Here is a 19,760-nt window from a genome sequence, read left to right on the forward strand (position 1 = left end):
TCGTCTACAGCCTCCAGGCCTGGCAATCGTAGAAGCCCCTGGTTAGCAGGGCTCTGCTGCCTAGAGATGGGAAGTGAGGCCTTCAGACTCTGGGCCTAGCGGGCTCCACAACGACCGCGCCCCCCAGTCACCTTGTCCTCACCTTGAGGAACGGAAAGACACCCTACAAGAGAGCGGAGTGGAGTCCTCAGAAAGGGGTGCCTCCACTCTTCACCTGACAGCCACTGCTTGGACCTACGCTTCCCACGGGGCGGGGACAGGACTGGGAGAGCGGAGCCGGGGACGCCTTGACCTCGGGCGCGGGAGGAGCGGACACCCGCGCAAGGCCCGCGGCCCGGACAGGTCCACGGAAAGTCGGCGGGAGGTCGGGCCCGCCTCGCCTTGCCTCGCCCACAGCTGCAGGCTCAGTAGGAGGCTCCCCGCCCTCGTGAACCCAGAGGGCCCTGAGCTCGCTCACCTGCAGCCGGGTCACCAGTAGGCTGTAAGGCGCCATTTTGTGCACTGACAAAGATGAGGTCGCGTAAAGATGACGTAAACCACGGCGTACTTAAAGCTTTGGGGGCAGAGGCGTGGCCTGGAAGAGAAACGCGTAATGGTAAAGGCGGGGCCTCGGTAGAGGAACGAGAGCGCGGGGAGCGCAGTGGGCGGAGCTCCCGTGTTAGAAACGGACGCCTGAAAGGGAAAGAGCTGCATAAAAACACTTGCAGAAATAAATACCAGACACATAGATGTGCTATCGAAGGGCAAATTTCAGTTGTCTCTTCCATCCAAATCTGGGAAAGGCAAATTTTTTAATGACTTCCATGCATCTGCCAGGACCTGGCTCCCAAGCACGCACGGAAACTCCCTCTATTTTTTTAACTTAAGGCTTAGATCACGCGAGAGCGAGCGCGGGCGAGCGAGCGCGAGCGGGTCTTGATGAAGCCTGGAGAACCAATCACGGCGACCGGGGGGCTGGAAAATGGAGGTTAAAGGTCGGACGGAAGTTCTCTAAGTTTCCGGTGGCCGGTTTGCGCTGGAACTATGGCTAAACATCATCCGGATTTGATTTTCTGCCGCAAGCAGGCTGGTGTTGGTGAGGCAGCTTCCTGCCCCCGGCTGTCAGGGTGGGGATGGTGTCAGGAGCTGGAGGGTAGGAGGTGGTCAGAGGTTCCGATCTCATCCTTCGGGTTTTGCCTCGGAGGCGCCACGTTTCCCGCCTCACGGTTGATAGCATGGGAGCGCGCGCGTTTGTGGTCTCTGATGCAAAGAGGGCGGGGGCGCGCGTGCTGAGAGTCAGGCAGGCGACGGGAGTGAGGTCCGTGGAAGCTCAGATTGCCCAGGACCTGGGAGCGGGCTGAGAAGGGTGTGGGTTTGCTTCGGATGGAACCTTACGGTGAGGGTTAGATGGATAGGAGCCCTTAGGGCTCACTGCAGTCCCTGCTGTGTCGCCACCCCAGATTCGAGGATCTTTCCCCTCTTCGTCAAAACCAGTTCTAATTGTACTCTTTACCATCTTTGATCTTGCAGCCATCGGAAGACTGTGTGAAAAATGTGAGTGAACACGCCCTCCCAAACACCCCCACTCCTTCCCCTCACAGTTTGTTTAAAGCCAGCAAACGGGCATTTCCAGCAGTGCCACAAAGAGGGTTTTGGGCAGATGTGCCTGCAAGTTTGTGAACATTGAGTACCAGGCTGCAACCAAAGCCCTCTCCATCTCTCCGTTGCAACTTGCACGTTTTAAACATTATGTTTGGGTTTTTGAGAAAATTTGTAGCTTTGGCCAGGAGATAGCCTGACCCTGTCCCCAAACCACCCATACACAGTTCTTCGCCAGTAGTGATGGAGACTTCTTGTCTATGAGGTGATGTTCTAATCTCTTTATATATTAGTTGGTTAACTTACTCGTTGAAGGGATTGAGAGGGACACAGGGTTAGCTGAGTTTTGTAATACCAAAATAGAGAGTCCTAAAGTCACTAGGGGGTGGAGACCACTGTATTTTCCCCATAGCAGGAGCAGGGCAGTAGACTTAAGGAGGTACTTGTATGTGGGCGTAATTCCATTCTCTCTTCTTCCCAGGTGATGGCAAGTGTGTGATCTGTGACTCCTACGTGCGTCCCTGCACTCTGGTGCGCATATGTGATGAGTGTAATTATGGCTCTTACCAGGGGCGCTGTGTGATCTGTGGAGGCCCTGGAGTCTCGGATGCCTATTATTGTAAGGAGTGCACCATCCAGGAGAAGGATGTGAGTGTACACTAAGCTTTCCATCTGATCTTTGCTGCTTTTATTTAGTAACTCTTGCCAACCAGGGCAAACTCCTATGGCCCATAGAGATTACTATGTTCAACTAGGCACGCAGGTTATAATTTCCTCAAGTTCTGTGAGGTCAGCTGGGTGTCGTCCAATAAAAGGCAGTTATTTTGCATCGAGGGCTGAAATGCAACAGAAACAAAACTTTGTCAACGTCAGCAATTTGGAGAGCCTTCTCTCTACTCCTTTGATCTCTCTCTCTAATTATTCTTTTTTTTAAGAAGCTTATTTATTTATTTGACAGACAAAGATCACAAGTAGGCAGAGACAGATGCAGAGAGAGAGAAGGGGAAGCAGGCTCCCTGTTGAGCAGAGAACCTGACTCGAGGCTCAATCCCAGGACCCTGAGACCATGACCTGAGCCGAAGGCAGAGACTTAACCCACTGAGCTACCCAGGCACCCCTCTGATTATCCTTCTTCAGAAACAATATCCTGCCTTTGTGAATCCAGGCACAGTGCACAGTAGGTAATAGCTGCTCAGTCATTTTCTTTCCTATCATGAAAGATTGTTTGAGTGGATGTGGTGACAGTTGAATTTGGGACACCTCAAGTTGATTTCCACTTTAACTGGCTAAAGAATGCCTTTGGGCTGATAGTGCAGGATTGTGATTCTGTCTCGTGACATTTTTGCTCCTTGACATTGTGTAGTGGCGGTGGCTACTTATTCAATTCCTTTAGTCAAATGCCAGGATAGGGGGCATGTAGATCTATAATAAAAGCAAGTTTTACTGTTTTTGTTTAGGTTGGAAGCAGGAGCCTTCTTAGAGGGTGGGGACGGTGAATCTGCTTGTTTTCTTCTTCTTACGTATGACACACTAAAAAGTGTGGGGACGCCCGGGTGGCTCAGTTGGTTAGGCGTCTGCCTTCAGCTCAGGTCATGATCCCAGGACCATTTATTAGCTGAGTGACAGACTGTAAAACGGGGACAACGTGGGACGCCTGGGTGGCTCAGTCAGTTAAGCGTCTGCCTTTGCCTCAGGCCATGATCCCAGGGTCTTGGGATGGAGTCCCCACATTGGGCTCCTTGATCAGCAGGGGGCCTGCGTCTCTCTCTGCCTGCTGTGCCACTCCTGCTTATGCTCTCTCTCTGACAAATAAACAAAGTCTTTTTTAAAAAAATTTAAGTGTTCATAATAGTATCACTAATGGAAGGTTCCTGGTTACCTAAATCTGGGGTAAGGCAAAAGATACATGAGGGATGCCATGGTGGCTTGGTAGAATGAGGAGCCAGCTCTTGGTTTCAGCTCATGTCATGATCTCAGGGTCCTGGAAACTAGCTGGGGTCAGGCTTGCGCTCAGCAGGAAGTCCGCTTGAGGCTTCTCTGCCTCCCTACTTTTGTTTTTAATTCTCTTTCTTTTTTTAAGATTTTATTTGACAGAGAGAGATTGAGGGTGCTCAAGTGCACACACAGGTGTGTGCCTGCACAACAGCCCCAGCAGGGGGAGCTGCAGAAGGAGAGGGAGAAGCAGGCCGCGGGATGAGAGGAAGCCTGGGACTGGATGGCAGGATCATGACCTGAGCCGAAGGCAGACGCTCAACTGACTGAGCCACCCAGGCGCCCCTCGAATAAATCTTAAAAGAAAAAAAAGATACATGATTCTTAACGTTCCCACGTACACAGTAGGTAGTTTATAGATGTCATCCTTTATTCTTCACAATAACTTTGTTAAATAGGGATTATTATTATCCCCTTTTTAAAAAAGATTTTATTTATTTATTTATCAGAGAGAGAGCACAAGCAGGGGGAGCAGCAGGCAGAGGGAGAAGCAGGTTCCCTGCTGAGCAAGGAGCCCCATGTAGGACTCCATCCCAAGAAGCCAGGATCGTGACCTAAGCCAAAGGCAGATGCTTAACTGACTGAGCCACCCAGGCGTCCCACGTTGTCCCCATTTTACAGTCTGTCACCAGCTATTAAATGGCAGGTGCAGATTGTCTGACTAAAGCTCGTGGTGTCCCCATTACTCCTTGTCATCCTTTTGTGAGTCCTTCTGGGAGGATGTGCCCATGTTGAGTAGAAACACCCAGCCTCCTGATTCTGTATATTTGGAGCCTGTCTAGCCCCAGGAAGGGGGACGTATCTGGCCAGATGAAACTGTTTCTTACACCATTATGTCTTCTAATTTTTTAGGGAGGTGAGAAAGGACATAGATAAAATACCAAAAACTTAACTTCAGTTGGTGATTTGAACATTACCCTGTCCTGAACTCTGATTTGCATTTATCTTTGTGTGTCAAAGCATATCTTTGTCCATCTGACCCACCAACTGGGTTGTACCCCTTTAGAGAACGGAGCTTGGTTTCGCTGTTTATCTCTCTTTTCCCACGTTCTTGGTTTAGTGTCTGTGTATTACAGGCATGGTCCACATTTCGGTGCTTCCTCTGTAAGCCATCCCTAGTAGTGCCCCATATAAAGTGTCTGGTCTGCAGTATTTGACATTTATAATCTGTAAGCAGTGAAACCGCGGGAAGGCAACAGCAATGATGAGAAAACGTGAGTAGGTCTTAAACTAGCTCCAGAGTCCGTAAGGACAACATTTTTTTGACTGTCTACATGGTTGAAGCTGGAGTTCTTGTCTGGAATAAGCTTGTAACCAGAGTGCTTGATAAATGTTAATTACTGTCTGACTTGTCTGCATGTGGTATGTGAACTGATACCTTTGGATCTTTGTGCTTCGTTCCATTCCTGAGAATTATTCTAGACATCACTCCGTCTTCTTCACAACGTACAGGAGTGTTCTGAGGATACTTGAGACGGTATCTAGCTTACATTTATTCAGCAGTAGTTTCCAGGAGACACAGAGCAGTTTAGTGACCTGATCCAGCCTCTCAGCCTACAGATCTTCATGGAGATTAAGTCCCTCAGACTTCTTTCCTAGGCAGAAATCCTGCCATCAAAGCAAGCCGGAGTTCTCATACTCCTTCCTCTTCCTGCCACTTTCATAATTTATAAGGGAATTAGACCCGTGGACTAAATGGGTGTTTTCACTTAGTTTTTCAGCATCAAGACTACTCAGGACTCCTGTCTGGGGCCACTGCTGCCAGAGGACTCATTGGTAGTTTCTACAGTGCAGCATCATTCTCATCTGATGTCTCCTTACCCCTCGATTTATCTCTTTTACTTACATTCTCCTCAGCTCTCCCAACTAGAAGACAAGGAGAACAGCCACTAACATTTCGTAGAGCTCTTGCTGTGTGCCCCAAGCTGTGCTGAATGTTCTTTTCTAACAGGTCTTTGTGATACAAACGAGAAAACTAAAGCTTCCAGATGTTAAACAACTTGGCCCAAGGTCACATGGCTAATCAGTGGCGGATCCAGGCCTAGAACCCAAGTTGTCTGGCTCCTTGTTTCTCAGGTTTTTCATTTCACTATTGCCTCTCCCCACCCCAAGAGAAAGGTTAAAATTCAAATTATATTTTCCCTCTAACGAGAGAAATTAAGTCCTAAGGAATAAGATTTCATTGGGTGAAGATAAACACAAACTGGTAATATTGAAGATGGTTTTATCACCTTTAAGAATTGGTGGTCAGGGGACGCCTGGGTGGCTCAGTGGGTTAAGCAGCTGCCTTCGGCTCGGGTCGTGATCCCAGCGTCCTGGGATCGAGTCCCACATCGGGCTCCTTGCTCAGCAGGGAGCCTGCTTCTCCCTCTGCCTCTGCCTGTGCTCGCTCTCTCCCCCTCTCTCTCTCTGATAAATAAATAAAAAATCTTATTAAAAAAAAAAAGAAAAAAAAGAATTGGTGGTCAGGGGCGCCTGGGTGGCTCAGTGGGTTGAAGCCTCTGACTTTGGCTCAAGTCATGATCCCAGGGTCCTGGGATTGAGCCCCGTGTCTGGCTCTCTGCTCAGCGGGGAGCCTGCTTCCTCTTCTCTCTCTCTCTGCCTGGTTGTGATCTCTATCAAATTTTTTAAAAAATAAAAAAAGAATGGGTGGTCAAAGTCAAAGCATTTTCTCAAACCCCGCACTGTGTTGCTCTTCTCAGGGTGGTCAAGTATGTGCCTCTCCCTCTTGCTATTTACATCATTCTCTTCCCCCTGTTTAGTGAACAGCAGAGCCGTTAGACTGGAAAAAAAAAAAGGAGAGAGACACTTGGTACTTTTCAAAATTAATTTAGAAATTTACCTCCTTGGGCGCCTGGGTGGCTCAGTGGGTTAAGCCACTGCCTTTGGCTCAGGTCATGATCTCAGGGTCCTGGGATGGAGTCCCGCATCGAGTCCCTGCCGAGCAGAGAGCCCGCTTCCTCCTCTCTCTCTCTCTGCCTCTCTGCCTACTTGTGATCTCTCTCTGTCAAATAAATAAAATCTTAAAAAAAAAAAAAAAAAGAAATTTACCTCCTTTACAACTCCTACTACTTTTGGGGGGGGGGTTAAGATTTTGTTTGTTTATTTGACAGAGATCACAAGTAGGCAGAGAGGCAGGCAGAGAGGGGGAACCAGGCTCCCTGCTGACCAGAGAACCCAACGAGGAACTTTATCCCAGGACCCTGAGATCATAACCTGAGCCAAAGGCAGAAGCTTAACCCACTGAGCCACCTAGGCACACTCATTTCATAATTCTTTGCTATCATTTGTAAGAAATAAAGATGTGGATCCACTTTTCAGTAATTGTATTTTTCATTATTTTTAAGATTTACTTATTTGAGGGGTGCCGGGGTAGCTCAGTGGGTTAAAGCCTCTGCCTTCGGCTCAGGTCATGGTCCCAGGGTCCTGGGATCGAGCCCTGCTTCAGGCTCTACGCTTGGCGGGGAGCCTACTTCCCTTCTCTCTGCCTACTTGTGATCTCTGTCTGTCAAATAAATAAATAATTTTTTTTTTTTTTTTTTTTTAAGATTTACTTATTTGGGAGAGAGAGCACAAGCAGGGAGGAGGGGCAGAGTGAGAAGCAGACTCCCCGCTGAGCAGGGAGCCTTACATGGGGCTTAATCCCAGGACCCCAAGATCATGGCCTGAATCAAAGGCAGACACCTAATTGACTGAGCGGCCCCTACAGGTGCCCCAGTAATTGTTTTTCTGATTTCAGACTTTTTTTTAATTGCCTTTTCCTACATTTCAGTTTTGTATATATTTCCATTTGGTGTGTTATATGTTTTGGAAATGAGAAGTGTTGGATTTAAAATATTACTTGGGGCACCTGGGTGGCTCAGTCAGTTAAGCTTCAACTCTAGATTTTTTTTTTTTAAGATTTTATTTATTTATTTCACAGACTGAGATCACAAGTAGGCAGAGAGAGAGGGGGAAGCAGGCTCCCCGCTGAGCATAGAGCCCAACACAGGGCTTGATCCAGCACCCTGGGATCATGACCTGAGCCAAAGGCAGAGGCTTTAACCCACTGAGCCACCCAGGCACCCTTCAACTAGATTTTGACTCGGGTCATGATCTCAGAGTCCGGATTGAGCCTGCAACTGCATCGGCCTCCGTACTCAGTGGGGAGTCTGCTCCTCTCCCTCTGCCCCTCCCCCTGCTTGCTCCAGCTTGCGTACTCCTGTGCACATGTGCTCGCTCACGCTCTCAAATAAATAAGTCTTTAAAAATTGGGGCGCCTGGGTGGCTCAGTGGGTTAAAGCCTCTGCCTTCGGCTCAGGTCATGATCCCAGGGTTCTGGGATCGAGCCCTACATCGGGCTCTCTGCTCAGCAGGGAGCCTGCTTCCTCCTACCTCTGCCTGCCTCTCTGCCTACTTGTAATCTCTGTCTGTCAAATAAATAAATAAAATCTTAAAAAAATAATAATAATAAAATTAAAAAAATTAAAATTAAAATATTACTTGTGGGGGGCACATGGGTGACACAGTCCTTAAGTATCCAACTCTTGGTTTCAGCTAAGGTCATCTAAAGTGAGACCAAGCCCCGCATCAGGCTCTATGCTCAGTGGGGAGTCTGCTTGAGACTCTGCCTCTGCCCCTTGGCCCCACTCACACTCTATGCCGCAAATAAATAAATACTAAAAAATAAAGTAAAATAAAATATTATTTGAGGGACACCTGGCTGGCTCAGTGAAGCGTTTGACTCCATAGTGGGCTTGAGAGTTAAAGCCCCACACTGGGTGTAGAGCTTTCTTAAAAATAAAATATTACTTGAAAGTCCTGGGGTTTTGTCACTAGGTCAGGGTAGTGTTTGTAGCTCTCTTTCCTGCTGAAATGGACTTGTAATACAGTCCTCTTCAGGAAGGAAACCCATTGGCATTGAGTTCTGCTTGGTGGTCATGACAGGAGCCCAGCCTAGGGCTCTTCAGAGTTGTTTCAGTGGACACATTTAGTATAACTGAAACAAGCACTTGATATTTTGGTGCCCCCCACAATGCCGAGATCAAGGGTGAGTGCCCAACAGACTGGGCCAGCCAGATGCCCCTGGTGTCTACTAAAATGAAATTTTAGAAATTAAGTGGCCATAAGATGTATTTACTTGGTGCCTTCAATTCAAACTACAGCTGCTGAAAATAAAAATAAAAGCCCCTGTGCTAGGAATGGGGAGATCTGTCGGTCCTCTGGGGGGGATCTGAGAAAGGATAAAATTTCTAGTATTCAGACATTGAAGTTGCTAAAAGAACTACTGCCATAAGGCAGACTTCTGTAGGTATTTTTATTTTTCTTTAATTTTTTTTTAAAGATTTTGTTTATTTATTTGACAGATCACAAGTAGGCAGAAAGGTAGGCAGAGAGAGAGAGGAAGGGAAGCAGGCTCCCTGCTGAGCAGAGCCCAATGCCAGGCTCAATCCCAGGACCCTGGGATCATGGCAGAGGCTTTTACCCACTGAGCCAGGCGCCCCTTGCAGGTATTTTTTAAAATATCCCCTAGCTCAGCTCATAAATACTTGTATCATACTCTAAGGTTTCTTTTGTTTCTTGTTTCTTCTTTTTTTTTTTTTTTTTTTTTTTTTTTTTTTTTTTTTTTTTTAAGATTTTATTTATTTATTTGCCAGAGAGAGAGAGAGGGAGAGAAAGAGCGCACGCAAGCGAGCACAGGCAGAGTGGCAGCAGAGGCAGAGGGAGAAGCAGGCTCCCCACTGAGCAAGGAGCCCGATGTGGGACTCGATCCCAGGATGCTGGGATCATGACCCGAGCCGAAGGCAGCTGCTTAACCAACTGAGCCACCCAGGCGTCCCGTTTCTTGTTTCTTCTTAAGATTTTTTTATTTTTAAGTAATCTTTATACCCAGCTTGGGGCTCTAACTCACAACCCTGAGATCATGACCTGGACTAAGCCAGCCAGGCACCCCCACACTCCAAGATTCTTTCTCTCTCTCTCTCTCTCTCTTTTTTTTCTTTTTTAAGAGTTTATTTATTGGGACACCTGGGTGGCTCAGTGGGTTTAAGCCTCTGCCTTCGGCTCAGGTCATGATCCCAGGGTCCTGGGATCGAGCCCTACATCGGGCTCTCTGCTCCATGGGGAGCCTGCTTCCCCTTCTCTCTCTCTCTCTGCCTGCCTCTCTGCCTACTTGTGATTTCTCTGTCAAATAAATAAGATCTTTAAATATATATTTATTTATTTATTTATTTATTTGAGAGAGGGAGCACAAGAGAGGGGAGGGAAGAGGGAGAAGCGGACTCCCAACTGAGCAGGGAGCCTGAAGCAGGGCTCTGGGATCATGACCTGAGCTAAAGGCACATGCTTAATGGACTGAGCCACCCAGGTGCCCCAGCCTCCAAGATTTCTTAACAGTTCTTCCTTCTTCCTCTTCCTGCTACCCATTTACAGGCATATTCAACAAAAGCCAGCCCGATCCAGAGAGCACATCCTCACCTCATACAGTATTGGTAGAATCTGGGGATAAGTCAGTAAGGCGATAATAAGACTAAACAGGCTATGCTAGCACAAAATTTCATAGCATCTCTAAAGATAAAGAGCTTAGAGCACCCGTGTGTTTGGTATCAGGCCACTTCCACCATAAGAGGCAGGTTCACCCTCATTTGTACCAGAACTTTCAGTACAGATTACACAGCCTGAGTTCACATCGGGAGCTGTTGGGGCTGGGCCCACTCCCTGGCTCCCTCAGCACGCTGAACTTGTCAGACGGCAGTCCTCAAAGTAATACATACTACATGTTTTTATAAAATAATGAAATGTTATTGTTGGCTTTGTGTGTTCCTAGAGATTTTTGTATGGTGTTGTTGATATTGGTCCCCCAAAAGAGGTATCACCTAAGTTAGAAATGTGACGTCTAAGAACTTGATCAATTAATTCATTCTAAAGTCCAGTGTCCCAGGGAGCAACCTCCTTTGACAGCAGTTTTTAATAAAATCAGGACTGTGAAGGTTTTAGTCTAGTAGCATCTTCCCCAATTTTCCTCCCATCATCCCCGAGCAACTTACGTAGTCCTCATCTCTGCAGAACACAGCTTCCCAGGGGCTTCACTGAAACCACTCAAGCTCACAGAGTGGCCAGGGGAATATGTCATTACAAATCAGAGTACAGACCTTCAGTAGCCATCTCTAGCACAGGGGCAGTCTTCCCCCAAGACCGTGTGTCACATTAAATGAATTAAGGACACATCAAGCCCTATGGTATTTAACATGTAATGTACTATCTCCTAAAGCCTGTAGGGTTTTTTGCCTTGGAGGTCTTCTTCTATTTCTTGAGATAGTGGAGATCTAGAGAGGTTGATCTATAGAGGATCATTACAGGGTTTTTACCTTTCACTTGAAGAAAACCCTTTGGAATCTTTAAGAGTTAAATTCTACCTCAGCTACATCGTATTAACGACAGAAGTGGGCTGAGAATCCAGCATTCGAAGTGGGGGCCTCCCTGGCTGGAGAGTGGAATAAATTCTTGGTGATTGATTGACTAGGACAACTGAACAGATAAAGTAAATGGCCAAATCCACTGATCCAAAAGTTTTTTTTTTTAAGATTTATTTATTTGACAGTCAGAGATTACAAGTAGGCAGAGAGACAGGCGGGGGCGGAGGGAAGCAGGCTCCCTGCTGAGCAGAGGGGCTCTATCCCAGGACCCTGGGATCATGACCTGAGCCGAAGGCAGAAGCTTTAACCCACCGAGCCACCCAGGCGCCCCCGAAAAGTTATTTTTATCTTCAGTCCCTCTCAGTTCAGACTCAGAGGCTTTTAACAACTTCTCTATCCTGTTTTCCAGAGAGATGGTTGCCCAAAGATTGTCAACTTGGGGAGCTCTAAGACCGATCTCTTCTATGAACGCAAAAAGTATGGCTTCAAGAAGAGGTGACTGCTGGGTGGCCTCCCCACCACCCCCCTGCTACTGCAGCTGCCACAAAAGATAGCGACCACCACCAGCGCAGAGGGAGGAGAGCCCTCGTCCACGGCCCCCCCTCCACCTTTCCTCCTCTTACCCAGACATGTGATAGCGACAGAAAAGGAATCTTCAGACCCCACTCTGGCAGACCAGAGCGGAGAAGAATTGATAGATTGGCTCATGGTTTTTCTTGAATTCAAGAAACAAGCATGTTTTCCAAATGGCTATGTTCTCTACACTAAGAGCTGCTGCTGCCGCCGCTTCTTTAACACCAAGATCTTCTGAAACAGGAATGATACCCTCTCAGTCTCCTGTTTGAGGAATTAACTGTGACGCTACCGCAGTGAGAAGCCTGTTCTTGGCAGCAGCCCTGAGGGAGGAGACATCTGCGGGGTGGGGGGAGCTCTCGAACAATCAGCGTGGGCACTGAGTCTTGTAACACTTAGCAGGTGCTGCCTGTTCATGTTATTTTCCTTCGAAGAACTTGGAAACCCTTTCTGTTGCTGTTGTGTTAATAAAGCAGGTGTTTCTTTTCTGGTACTCGGTCACAGTCCCAATTTAAGTTTGGCTCTAGGAATTTATTTTAGTCACCCAGGAATTTGTGATTCAGGATAGACGTCTTGGGATTCATCAACCACCGTGTTTTCTTAGTATTGCTGGAAGGGATTCTGAACCATTGGTGCCCTTCATTATAGATAAATCAAGGTTGTTTTTAGAAGCTATTTTTTTCTTCCTGTTCAACTTTATTTTGAAGAAATGACTTCTGATAATGGTCACAGGAGTGAGACAAAATGTATTCAAATTGATGAGTTCAGAGAACAGAAATTGGTCGATTCATAACACAAAGTGAACATATACTTATGTGTCTCCCCCTTCCTTTTTTTAAGTAAATACACAGAATAAGGGCAAATCCAGACATACTCTTTACCCTAACACATCTATACGTTTTGCCTACTAGAGGTCAGCTGGTTATCCGAAAGAGGCACAAACAATTTGAGGGTTTTTTTGTGTTTTTTGTTTTGTTTTTGTTTTTTTAATTTATTTATTTGACAGACAGAGATCCCAAGCAGGCAGAGAGGCAGACAGAGAGAGAGAGGAGGAAGCAGGCTCCCTGCTGAGCAGAGAGCCCGATGCGGGGCTTGATCCCAGGACGCAGGGATCATGACCCGAGCCGAAGGCAGAGGCCTCAACCCACTGAGCCACCCAGATGCCCCCATAATTTGAGGTTTAAGTCAAGTGGTCTTTAACACCATGGACTTGAAACACATTCTGAGTCCTTAGGAATACTGGGGTTTAGTCCAGTTTACACTGAAATTTAGCAGCAAAGCCAAGGAAAAAAATTACAGTCTTCTGACCATTTGTCAGACTTTTGGTTAGGATCAACAGAACACCTGATTAATTGGGATATATTGAGGGTCAAAAATTAAACTATAAAATAATCTCTATCTTCAAGAAATTTCATGATGGGGGCACTTGAGCAATCCTAAGGTGTGGGTCAGGAGGATTATGGTGTGTCAAAATTGTAGAAACCAGGTAATTTTCAGGTTAGAATTTGTCACTGATGGGGCGCCTGGGCGGCTCAGTGGGTTAAAGCCTCTGCCTTTGGCCCAGGTCATGATCTCAGGGTCCTGGGATTGAGCCCTGCATCAGGCTATCTGCTCAGCAGGGAGCCTGCTTCCCCCGTCTCTCTGCCTACTTGTGATCTCTCTGTCAAATAAATAAAAATCCTTTAAAAAAAAAAAAAAGAATGTGTCACTTTTCCTAAAGTAATTTTAGTTTCAATGTGTACTGTAAGTCAAGATGTTTTGTCTGGATAAAGACAAATCAACTTTTAAAATTTGCTTCTTAACCCCCTGGTCCATATAACATCTTGCATTTGCAAATTTATCAAAAGCTACTCCTTAGTTTCAGCAAAACACCACTTCAACTGTGCTCCATCAGCCTTCGTGAGCGAACCTCTGAAAGGTACTGCAAGTTTAATATGAATGCCCAATTTCAAGGACATACCCCCTCCATGCTCCGTTGCTTAATAGGGCAAGTTCAACCTCAACCCAGTGAATTCTCATGAACTCTGCTCCTCTGTCACCTACTTTCATAATCCCATTCTTGGTTTGTTTCCTTTCCAAGGCCAAGAGAACAATACGATGAATGAGTTCAGAACACCTGTGATCCAGTGAATGGCCTTGAAGTTCAAATCCTTAATTGTCCATTTTGGAATTTCAAGTTCAGTCCTCTTCAATTTTAAAAATTAGGATAATAATAGTACCAAATTATCTGCTGTTGGGAAAATATAACTTACAAACGAATTTTAACCTCAACTATATATACAATTCTGCGGAGAAAATTAGAAAATGATCTCAGTCAACTGTGTATGTCTACAAAAAATCAGAATGGTCTTAAAAATTATTAAGTGCTTGGAGCACCTGGGTGGCTCAGTGGGTTAAAGCCTCTGCTTTCAGCTCAGGTCATGATCCTAGAGTCCTGGGATCGAGTTCCACATCAGGCTCTCTGCTTGGCGGGGAGCCTGCTTCCTCCTTTCTCTCTGCCTACCTCTCTGCCTACTTGTGATCTGTGTGTCAAATAAATAAATGAAATCTTTAAAAAAAAAAAATTCTCTCCCTCTACTCCTCCCCACCTCTTAAAAAAAAGCACTACCTAAAAAATAAACAAGCATACCTACATAGGTCTAGTTGAAATAATTGAACTCATCATGCTCAGCCTGAGAAAGCAGTGCCCTTTCCTAGATTTATGGTATTACTATTATTTATCAAGTATTCAGTATTTGATATTCATTTCTAGGCTTTATAAAGGATGGGTGTCCTCCAGTTTCTCAAGTATACTGTACTTAATTTCCTTTAAACATTATACTTACTCCATGTGCTCTTGCTTTAAAAAAAAAAAAGTGGGGCACCTGGGTGGCTCAGTTGGTTAACTCAGTTGGTTAACAGCCTTCAGCTCAGGTCATGATCCTGGAGTTCCAGAATCCAGTCCCATGTTGGGCTCCCTGCTCGGCAGGGATTCTATTTCTCTCCCTCTGACCCCGCCCTCTTCATGCTCTCTCCCTCTCTCTCTCAAATAAATAAATAAGATATTTTAAAAAATTAATTTCTTAAGGGCACCTGTGTGGCTCAGTGGGTTAAAGCCTCTGCCTTCGGCTCAGGTCATGATCGCAGAGTCCTGGGATCAAGCCCCGCATCGGGCTCTCTGCTTGGCCAGGAGACTGCTTCCCTTCCTCTCTCTCTCTCTCTGCCTGCTTGTGATCTCTGTCTGTCAAATAAATAAATAAAATCTTTAAAAAATAAATAATAAGGTTAACAAGGCTTAGCTCTTCAGGTTGTACGAATTAAATTTGACCTTGTAAGTTCCTTACCCTTATTGGGGAAGTCTTCACATAAATGGTAATTTTTTTTACAGTGGGTTCCTACTTTTTCATAGGTAAGCATTTAAGCCCTGGCATGGAAGGTCCTCAAAATGGTTCCCTCTTCCCTATCCCCAAGATTTTCCTTATCTCGCTTCTCTCTGTGCTCTTCCATCAGGCAGTTAAAGGGACATTCCTTGCCCATATCCTGTCCTCTTGGCTCTCTATTTCCTTTGTTCAAAATAGTCTCCCACAATCACATGAGCCAGCCAACTGGGTACCTCTTCCTTCTAAGCTCCTGACAGCTCATGAATGTTTCCAGATGCACCATACCCCAGAACAATCTCTCCCACTTGGGCTATTCAGGCCTAGTACACGCATTTAACAGAAATAAATTTCACAAAACAATCTTTACTATGTAAACACACTCCAATATTTTCATTTTATTCTATCCTATTCTAAAATTTGTCTGAAATCCACTAAGCCACATGATTCCATGACCCCACTGACGATTGTGAATCACAGCCCAGAGTTTAACAACAAAGGTAAGATCCTTTAACTCTTCTGCCTCTTCCACCACTGCAGGATAATCACTCAATTAATTATTACATTAAACTGAAAAATGGGTCACAAGTTCAAGAGTCTAAGTGAGCAGTATAATTGATTGAAAACAGAGGGGTGTAAAAGATACCCCAATACCACAGGATGAGACAATCGGTGGCATATGACCCTTGGCCTCAGTGTCTGGGATAGGAGAGAGTGGTGAGGACTTGGAGAACCCAAGAACATAGGCTCGGCCTAAAGCAGGCAGCCGCCATTCAACTCCAGGCAAGTGCCCGCTTGGATGCTCAGATCCTATGAATTCAGAAGTAGCAAATGGACATATCTTTGTGCAATCTCCCCGTTTTTAAAATGTCAACTCATTTCGTTTATTTATTTTTAAAGATTTTGTTTGTGAGGGAGAGAGTAGGAGAGGGGAGAGGGTCGGAGGGAAAAGGAGCCTCCCCTCTGAGCAGAGAGCCTAATGTGGGACTTGATCCCAAGACTCCGGGATCATGACCTGAGCCGAAGGCAGTCGCTTTACCGACTGAGCCACCCAGAGGCCCCAAATGTCAACTCATTTTAAAAATGTTAATGTGTGGGAAAAAAAAAATGTCAATGTGTGGGGCACCTGGGTAGGTCAGGGTTAAACCTCTGCCTTCAGCTCAGGTCATGAAAGCAGGGTCCTGGGATGGAGCCGCACATCAGGCTTCCTGCTCAGTAGAGAGCCTGCTTCCCCTGCTCTCTCTGCCTGCCTCTCCGCCTACTTGTGATCTCTGTCAAATAAATAAAATCTTTTTTTAAAATGTTAATGTGTTAGTATATACCAAGACAATACGTCCACCAGGTGTGGACACTGGCCTGCCAATTAGCAGCTCCTAAATTAGGATTAGGGGTGCCTGGGTGCGCCCGAGGTTGAGCGGCCCAGTCTTGATTTCAGCTGAGGTCATGATCTCGGGGGTTGTGAGATCGAGGCCCCCATCTGCTTCTGCACTAAGCTCAGAGTCTGCTCCGGATTCTCTCACCCACTCTCCCTCAGCCCCTCCCCCACACCCCCTCAAATAAATAAATAAATAAATAAATAAATAAATAAAATCTTTAAGATTCACCAGTTTGGGGTTCTTTTGTTTTGTTTTGTTTTTAGAGATTTTATTTATTACAGCGAGAAAGGGAACACAAGCAGGGAGAGTGGAAGAGGGAGAAGCAGGCCTCCCTGCAAAGCAGGCAGGGAGCCCGATGTGGGGCTTATCAACTCCATCCCAAGTGGCCGGCTACCACCAAGGTTAAAATGTTACTTTCTTTGAACACTGCAGTTTCAGTGTCCTAGCAAAACTTTAGGAAGCTTTGTTCTCTCACCTCGTTGGTGAATAAAGAGCGAACCTTTTGCCCTGCATCCAGATATTTCTCCGAAGCCAGTTTTGTTGGGGTTGTCTTTGCTTCTGCCCAGCTGGATCAGGGCATCTGAAAAAATCAAACATGAGGAGCTATTTTCTTAGATAACACAAAAGGAAGTACAAAATAGTTCGCCCTGGCATGCGTGTACGAGAGAGTGACTCACCCCTGAGAGCTAATTGGTGTTAATTATCACCAGCCTGACTTGTCAAGGCAACAAAACATCTGGTGTAACTTACTCTCAGACAGGGGAGTTGCTTCTAAAGCTCACCACGTTGAAAACACCGTGTGTACCTTTCAACCTATGATTATCTAAAATGGGAGGGGGCTGTGGAATGCTCCAGTGGAATTAAGCTCACAATTAGGCCCTGGCAAGATGAAGTCACACACGGAGGAGAGAAATCATCCTCTCTCCTCCTCGCCACGTGACAAGCGGAGACATCAGTTAAGAATGGTGATTACCTTTTGCCCCTCTATTTTATCCCTTCCTATATATGCCAACCCTTTACCCGGAGCTCCCAACTGCCAAGGAGGCTGGATTTCTCAGTTTTGTTTTAGTTAAGTTGCTCAGGCCTGGTGTGTCTCCAGCACTGCAGGGGAAATTAGAACAAAAGCACGAACACGCAGAAATCCTATGCCTTCTGTCCAGGGATTCTGTGCGCCCTCCTTCAGCCTGCACTAAATTTAGGTAAGAGATGTCTACCCTTTATCTACTTATATGGACTCCATTCCTCCTTCCTGAGATGCCCTAGGAGAATTCGATTCCGCTCACCGTAGCCTTTCTTTCTCATCATTCTGTATACTAAGGTTTCTTGCTCGGGAATACATACCGAACCGTGCACAGGGTACGCAGGAGGCAATCTGGCCTGAACGGTCATCTTTAAATTAAGGATACCAACTATTTGAACCACGCTTTACATCCTATATCCTATTTAATCCTCACACAGTCTCCATATAAGAACAAAAAAGCACGTTTGATGATGTAAAGAGATTTGTTACCATTAAATCAAGATAACACGGTTGTTGGACACAATTGGGATTCAAAACCATTGCTCCCTCTAATGACTTCAAATACCAGCATCCTTTGCAACGCCCCATTGCGCAAACGCACACTTTTCCCAAGGGCCCGGCGCCAGAGTTTTTGGCCCCCGTTCTTAATCCTAGCGGTGGGATGGAAAGCCCAATCAGAAGCCGCCTCTCCCTGCTCGCCGACCAACCGGAAGGCTGTTGCTAGCACCCCGGTTATATTTTTAGCTCTTCTGCGTTCTAGCACCCTGTGGGTCGGCCGGGTTTCACTGCTCGCGTGGAACACGCTAGGGGAGAGCGAGGGAGGAGCGGGGAGAGATGGGGAGGGGAGGGAGGTGGAGAGGGAGGAAAAAAGAAGGGGAGGAGTGCAGTGGGGCATAGCGGAGGGGGGCGTATATGTGACGCTCTGCCACCCGCTGACGCACGAGGCAAGTAGTCCCTGGAGGTGCCCCAGGGGTTGAAGCGCTCACACTGTGGGGGATGGGGGGTTTCGGGCTCCGGCTCCCTCGCGCCTCCCTGTCCCCTTGGAGTTTGCCCTCCAGTCCAGCGTTTTTCTGCTGCAGTCAAGGAAAGCGCTTTTAAACCCCCACGCTACCGTTGCTCTCTGGCCTTGCCAGAAAAAGTGACCGAGGAACAAACATGCAAACTGTTCGTAGCTGGAAACTTTCAGATTTCGCCACCCCACGTGGGTTCGGCGACTGCCGCTGGGCTGGAACCGTCTGGAATGAGAATAAAGGTCGGGGGTTGGGGAGAGAATTGGGGAATGGGCGTCTCGGCACAGGCCTTAACGCGCAAACTCCTAGAGGCTCCGCTCCTCGCCACCTGGCAGACGGGTCCGCCTGTGACCTCACCTGGGCACAGGCCTCCCTCCCCTCAGCTCCGCGCCCCGCAGTCACAAAAGTGACCGAGCGCGCGGACCTGGCGCGCCCGTTCAGGGCCAGGGGGCCTTGGTCTGCAACCCCACGGACCGTCGGGTGCGTGAGCCCAGGGCCCCTGGCACAGGCAGGCGCCACAACCCGCCGGCGGGGCTCCTACATTGAAGAAATGCTGCTCTCTCTAGTCCTCTGAGCGGTGGTTGCAAACGAGAGGACGCGCAGCACGGCTGGGCCCCGCCCGGGGCGGGCCGGGGGCGCGGGAGCGCGCCTGCGCGGGGCCGGCGCTCGCCTTCTCCGGCCCCGAGGTGATCGGGGAGCCAGAGGTGACAAGTAGAAGGTTTATGTGGCGCTAGGCTTCTTTCCCCGGCCTACCGGCCTCTCCTCCCTCCCCTTCCTCCCGCTCAGCGTGCCCAGACCCCCGTTTCCCCTTCGGCCTCCCTTCGACGTTAGCATCCCCAGCCGAGGCAGGGGGCGCTCGGAAGACTCGAGCCAACCTGAGTTAGTTAATAAAGGAGCGAAACCTCTTCCAAGCTCGCGCCATCCCTTTAGCTCCCGGTCCCGCCAAGGATGATAACTGGGGCGGTGCGAGAGCCATGCGGGTGGTCGGCCAGTCACACGCCCAGACCCGGAGGGACTCGCCGAGGTGGCCCCGGGGGACGCGCCGGACGACCCGCTCTGGGGCAGGTGCAGGGCCCAAGGGAGCTGGGGGAGGGAGTTCCCCTTCCCGCGAAATCCATTCACCTCACACATTTAAAGTGACCCACCCGGTTCCAGTCCAGGACCTGCCCTCCCGCAGCTCGCTGTCTACCTGGGGAAACACTGTACCCCAGGAGCACGCTTTCAGAGTGGTTTGGGGCATGAAGAAAATAAATGGCACGGCGCCGTGCTGGGGCGGGGAGGCAGGCATCATCAGACCGGCTAAAGGCGGCCTTGCTGGCATTTGGGCTGGGATCTGAGTGAGAAGAGGCCGGCCACAGGAGGGCTGGCGGAAGGGAGGGGGTCCCCGGGAACCCCGGGTGGGCAGGGGGCACAAGGGACCGCGCGGCGCGAGGGGTTAAGCCGCCCGGCGGGCTGCGAAG

At 47.8% G+C, this 19,760-nt stretch overlaps 2 protein-coding genes and 1 long non-coding RNA gene across 6 annotated transcripts in view; 1 reads left to right on the forward strand and 2 right to left on the reverse strand.

Annotated features, from left to right (window-relative positions):
- Positions 1 to 574, reverse strand: part of ACO2 (aconitase 2) — a 50,834-nt gene extending 50,260 nt beyond the window's left edge. The window contains exon 1 of the mRNA XM_004771246.3: positions 458 to 574. Within this exon, the coding sequence (XP_004771303.1) occupies positions 458 to 493 (36 nt within the window). The 5' untranslated portion in view covers positions 494 to 574. The remainder of the gene's footprint in view (positions 1 to 457) is intronic.
- Positions 575 to 933: 359 nt separating this feature from the next.
- PHF5A (PHD finger protein 5A) lies at positions 934 to 12,030 on the forward strand. Its single transcript, XM_004771244.3, has 4 exons — positions 934 to 1,075; positions 1,510 to 1,533; positions 2,060 to 2,226; positions 11,374 to 12,030. The coding sequence occupies exons 1-4, from the start codon at positions 1,024 to 1,026 to the stop codon at positions 11,461 to 11,463; spliced, it is 333 nt and encodes a 110-aa protein (XP_004771301.1). The 5' UTR covers positions 934 to 1,023; the 3' UTR covers positions 11,464 to 12,030.
- On the reverse strand, positions 2,244 to 19,759 carry LOC123393081. 4 transcript variants are annotated; one of them, XR_006607802.1, is made up of 4 exons: positions 19,176 to 19,759; positions 18,402 to 18,525; positions 16,745 to 16,849; positions 2,244 to 2,414 (listed from the first exon to the last, which is right to left on the reverse strand). It is a non-coding gene; the product is annotated as an uncharacterized LOC123393081 (long non-coding RNA). The 4 variants fall into 4 exon arrangements; XR_006607801.1 differs by having other exon boundaries at positions 18,658 to 19,757; XR_006607800.1 differs by having other exon boundaries at positions 18,402 to 19,758.
- Between the last annotated feature and the right edge of the window lies 1 nt (position 19,760).

This window comes from Mustela putorius, unplaced genomic scaffold, assembly GCF_011764305.1.
Source record: "Mustela putorius furo isolate JIRA1106 unplaced genomic scaffold, ASM1176430v1.1 tig00000738_pilon_pilon_pilon, whole genome shotgun sequence".
NCBI lineage: Eukaryota > Metazoa > Chordata > Mammalia > Carnivora > Mustelidae > Mustela > Mustela putorius.

Excerpts from the sequence above, each read along its gene's own strand:
- PHF5A (XM_004771244.3), top strand. The coding sequence starts at position 1,024 with ATGGCTAAACATCATCCGGATTTGATTTTCTGCCGCAAGCAGGCTGGT. Across the intron at positions 1,076-1,509 it reads CCGCAAGCAGGCTGGTGTTG|CCATCGGAAGACTGTGTGAA; the intron begins GTGAGGCAGCTT and ends TTGATCTTGCAG. Across the intron at positions 1,534-2,059 it reads CGGAAGACTGTGTGAAAAAT|GTGATGGCAAGTGTGTGATC; the intron begins GTGAGTGAACAC and ends TCTTCTTCCCAG.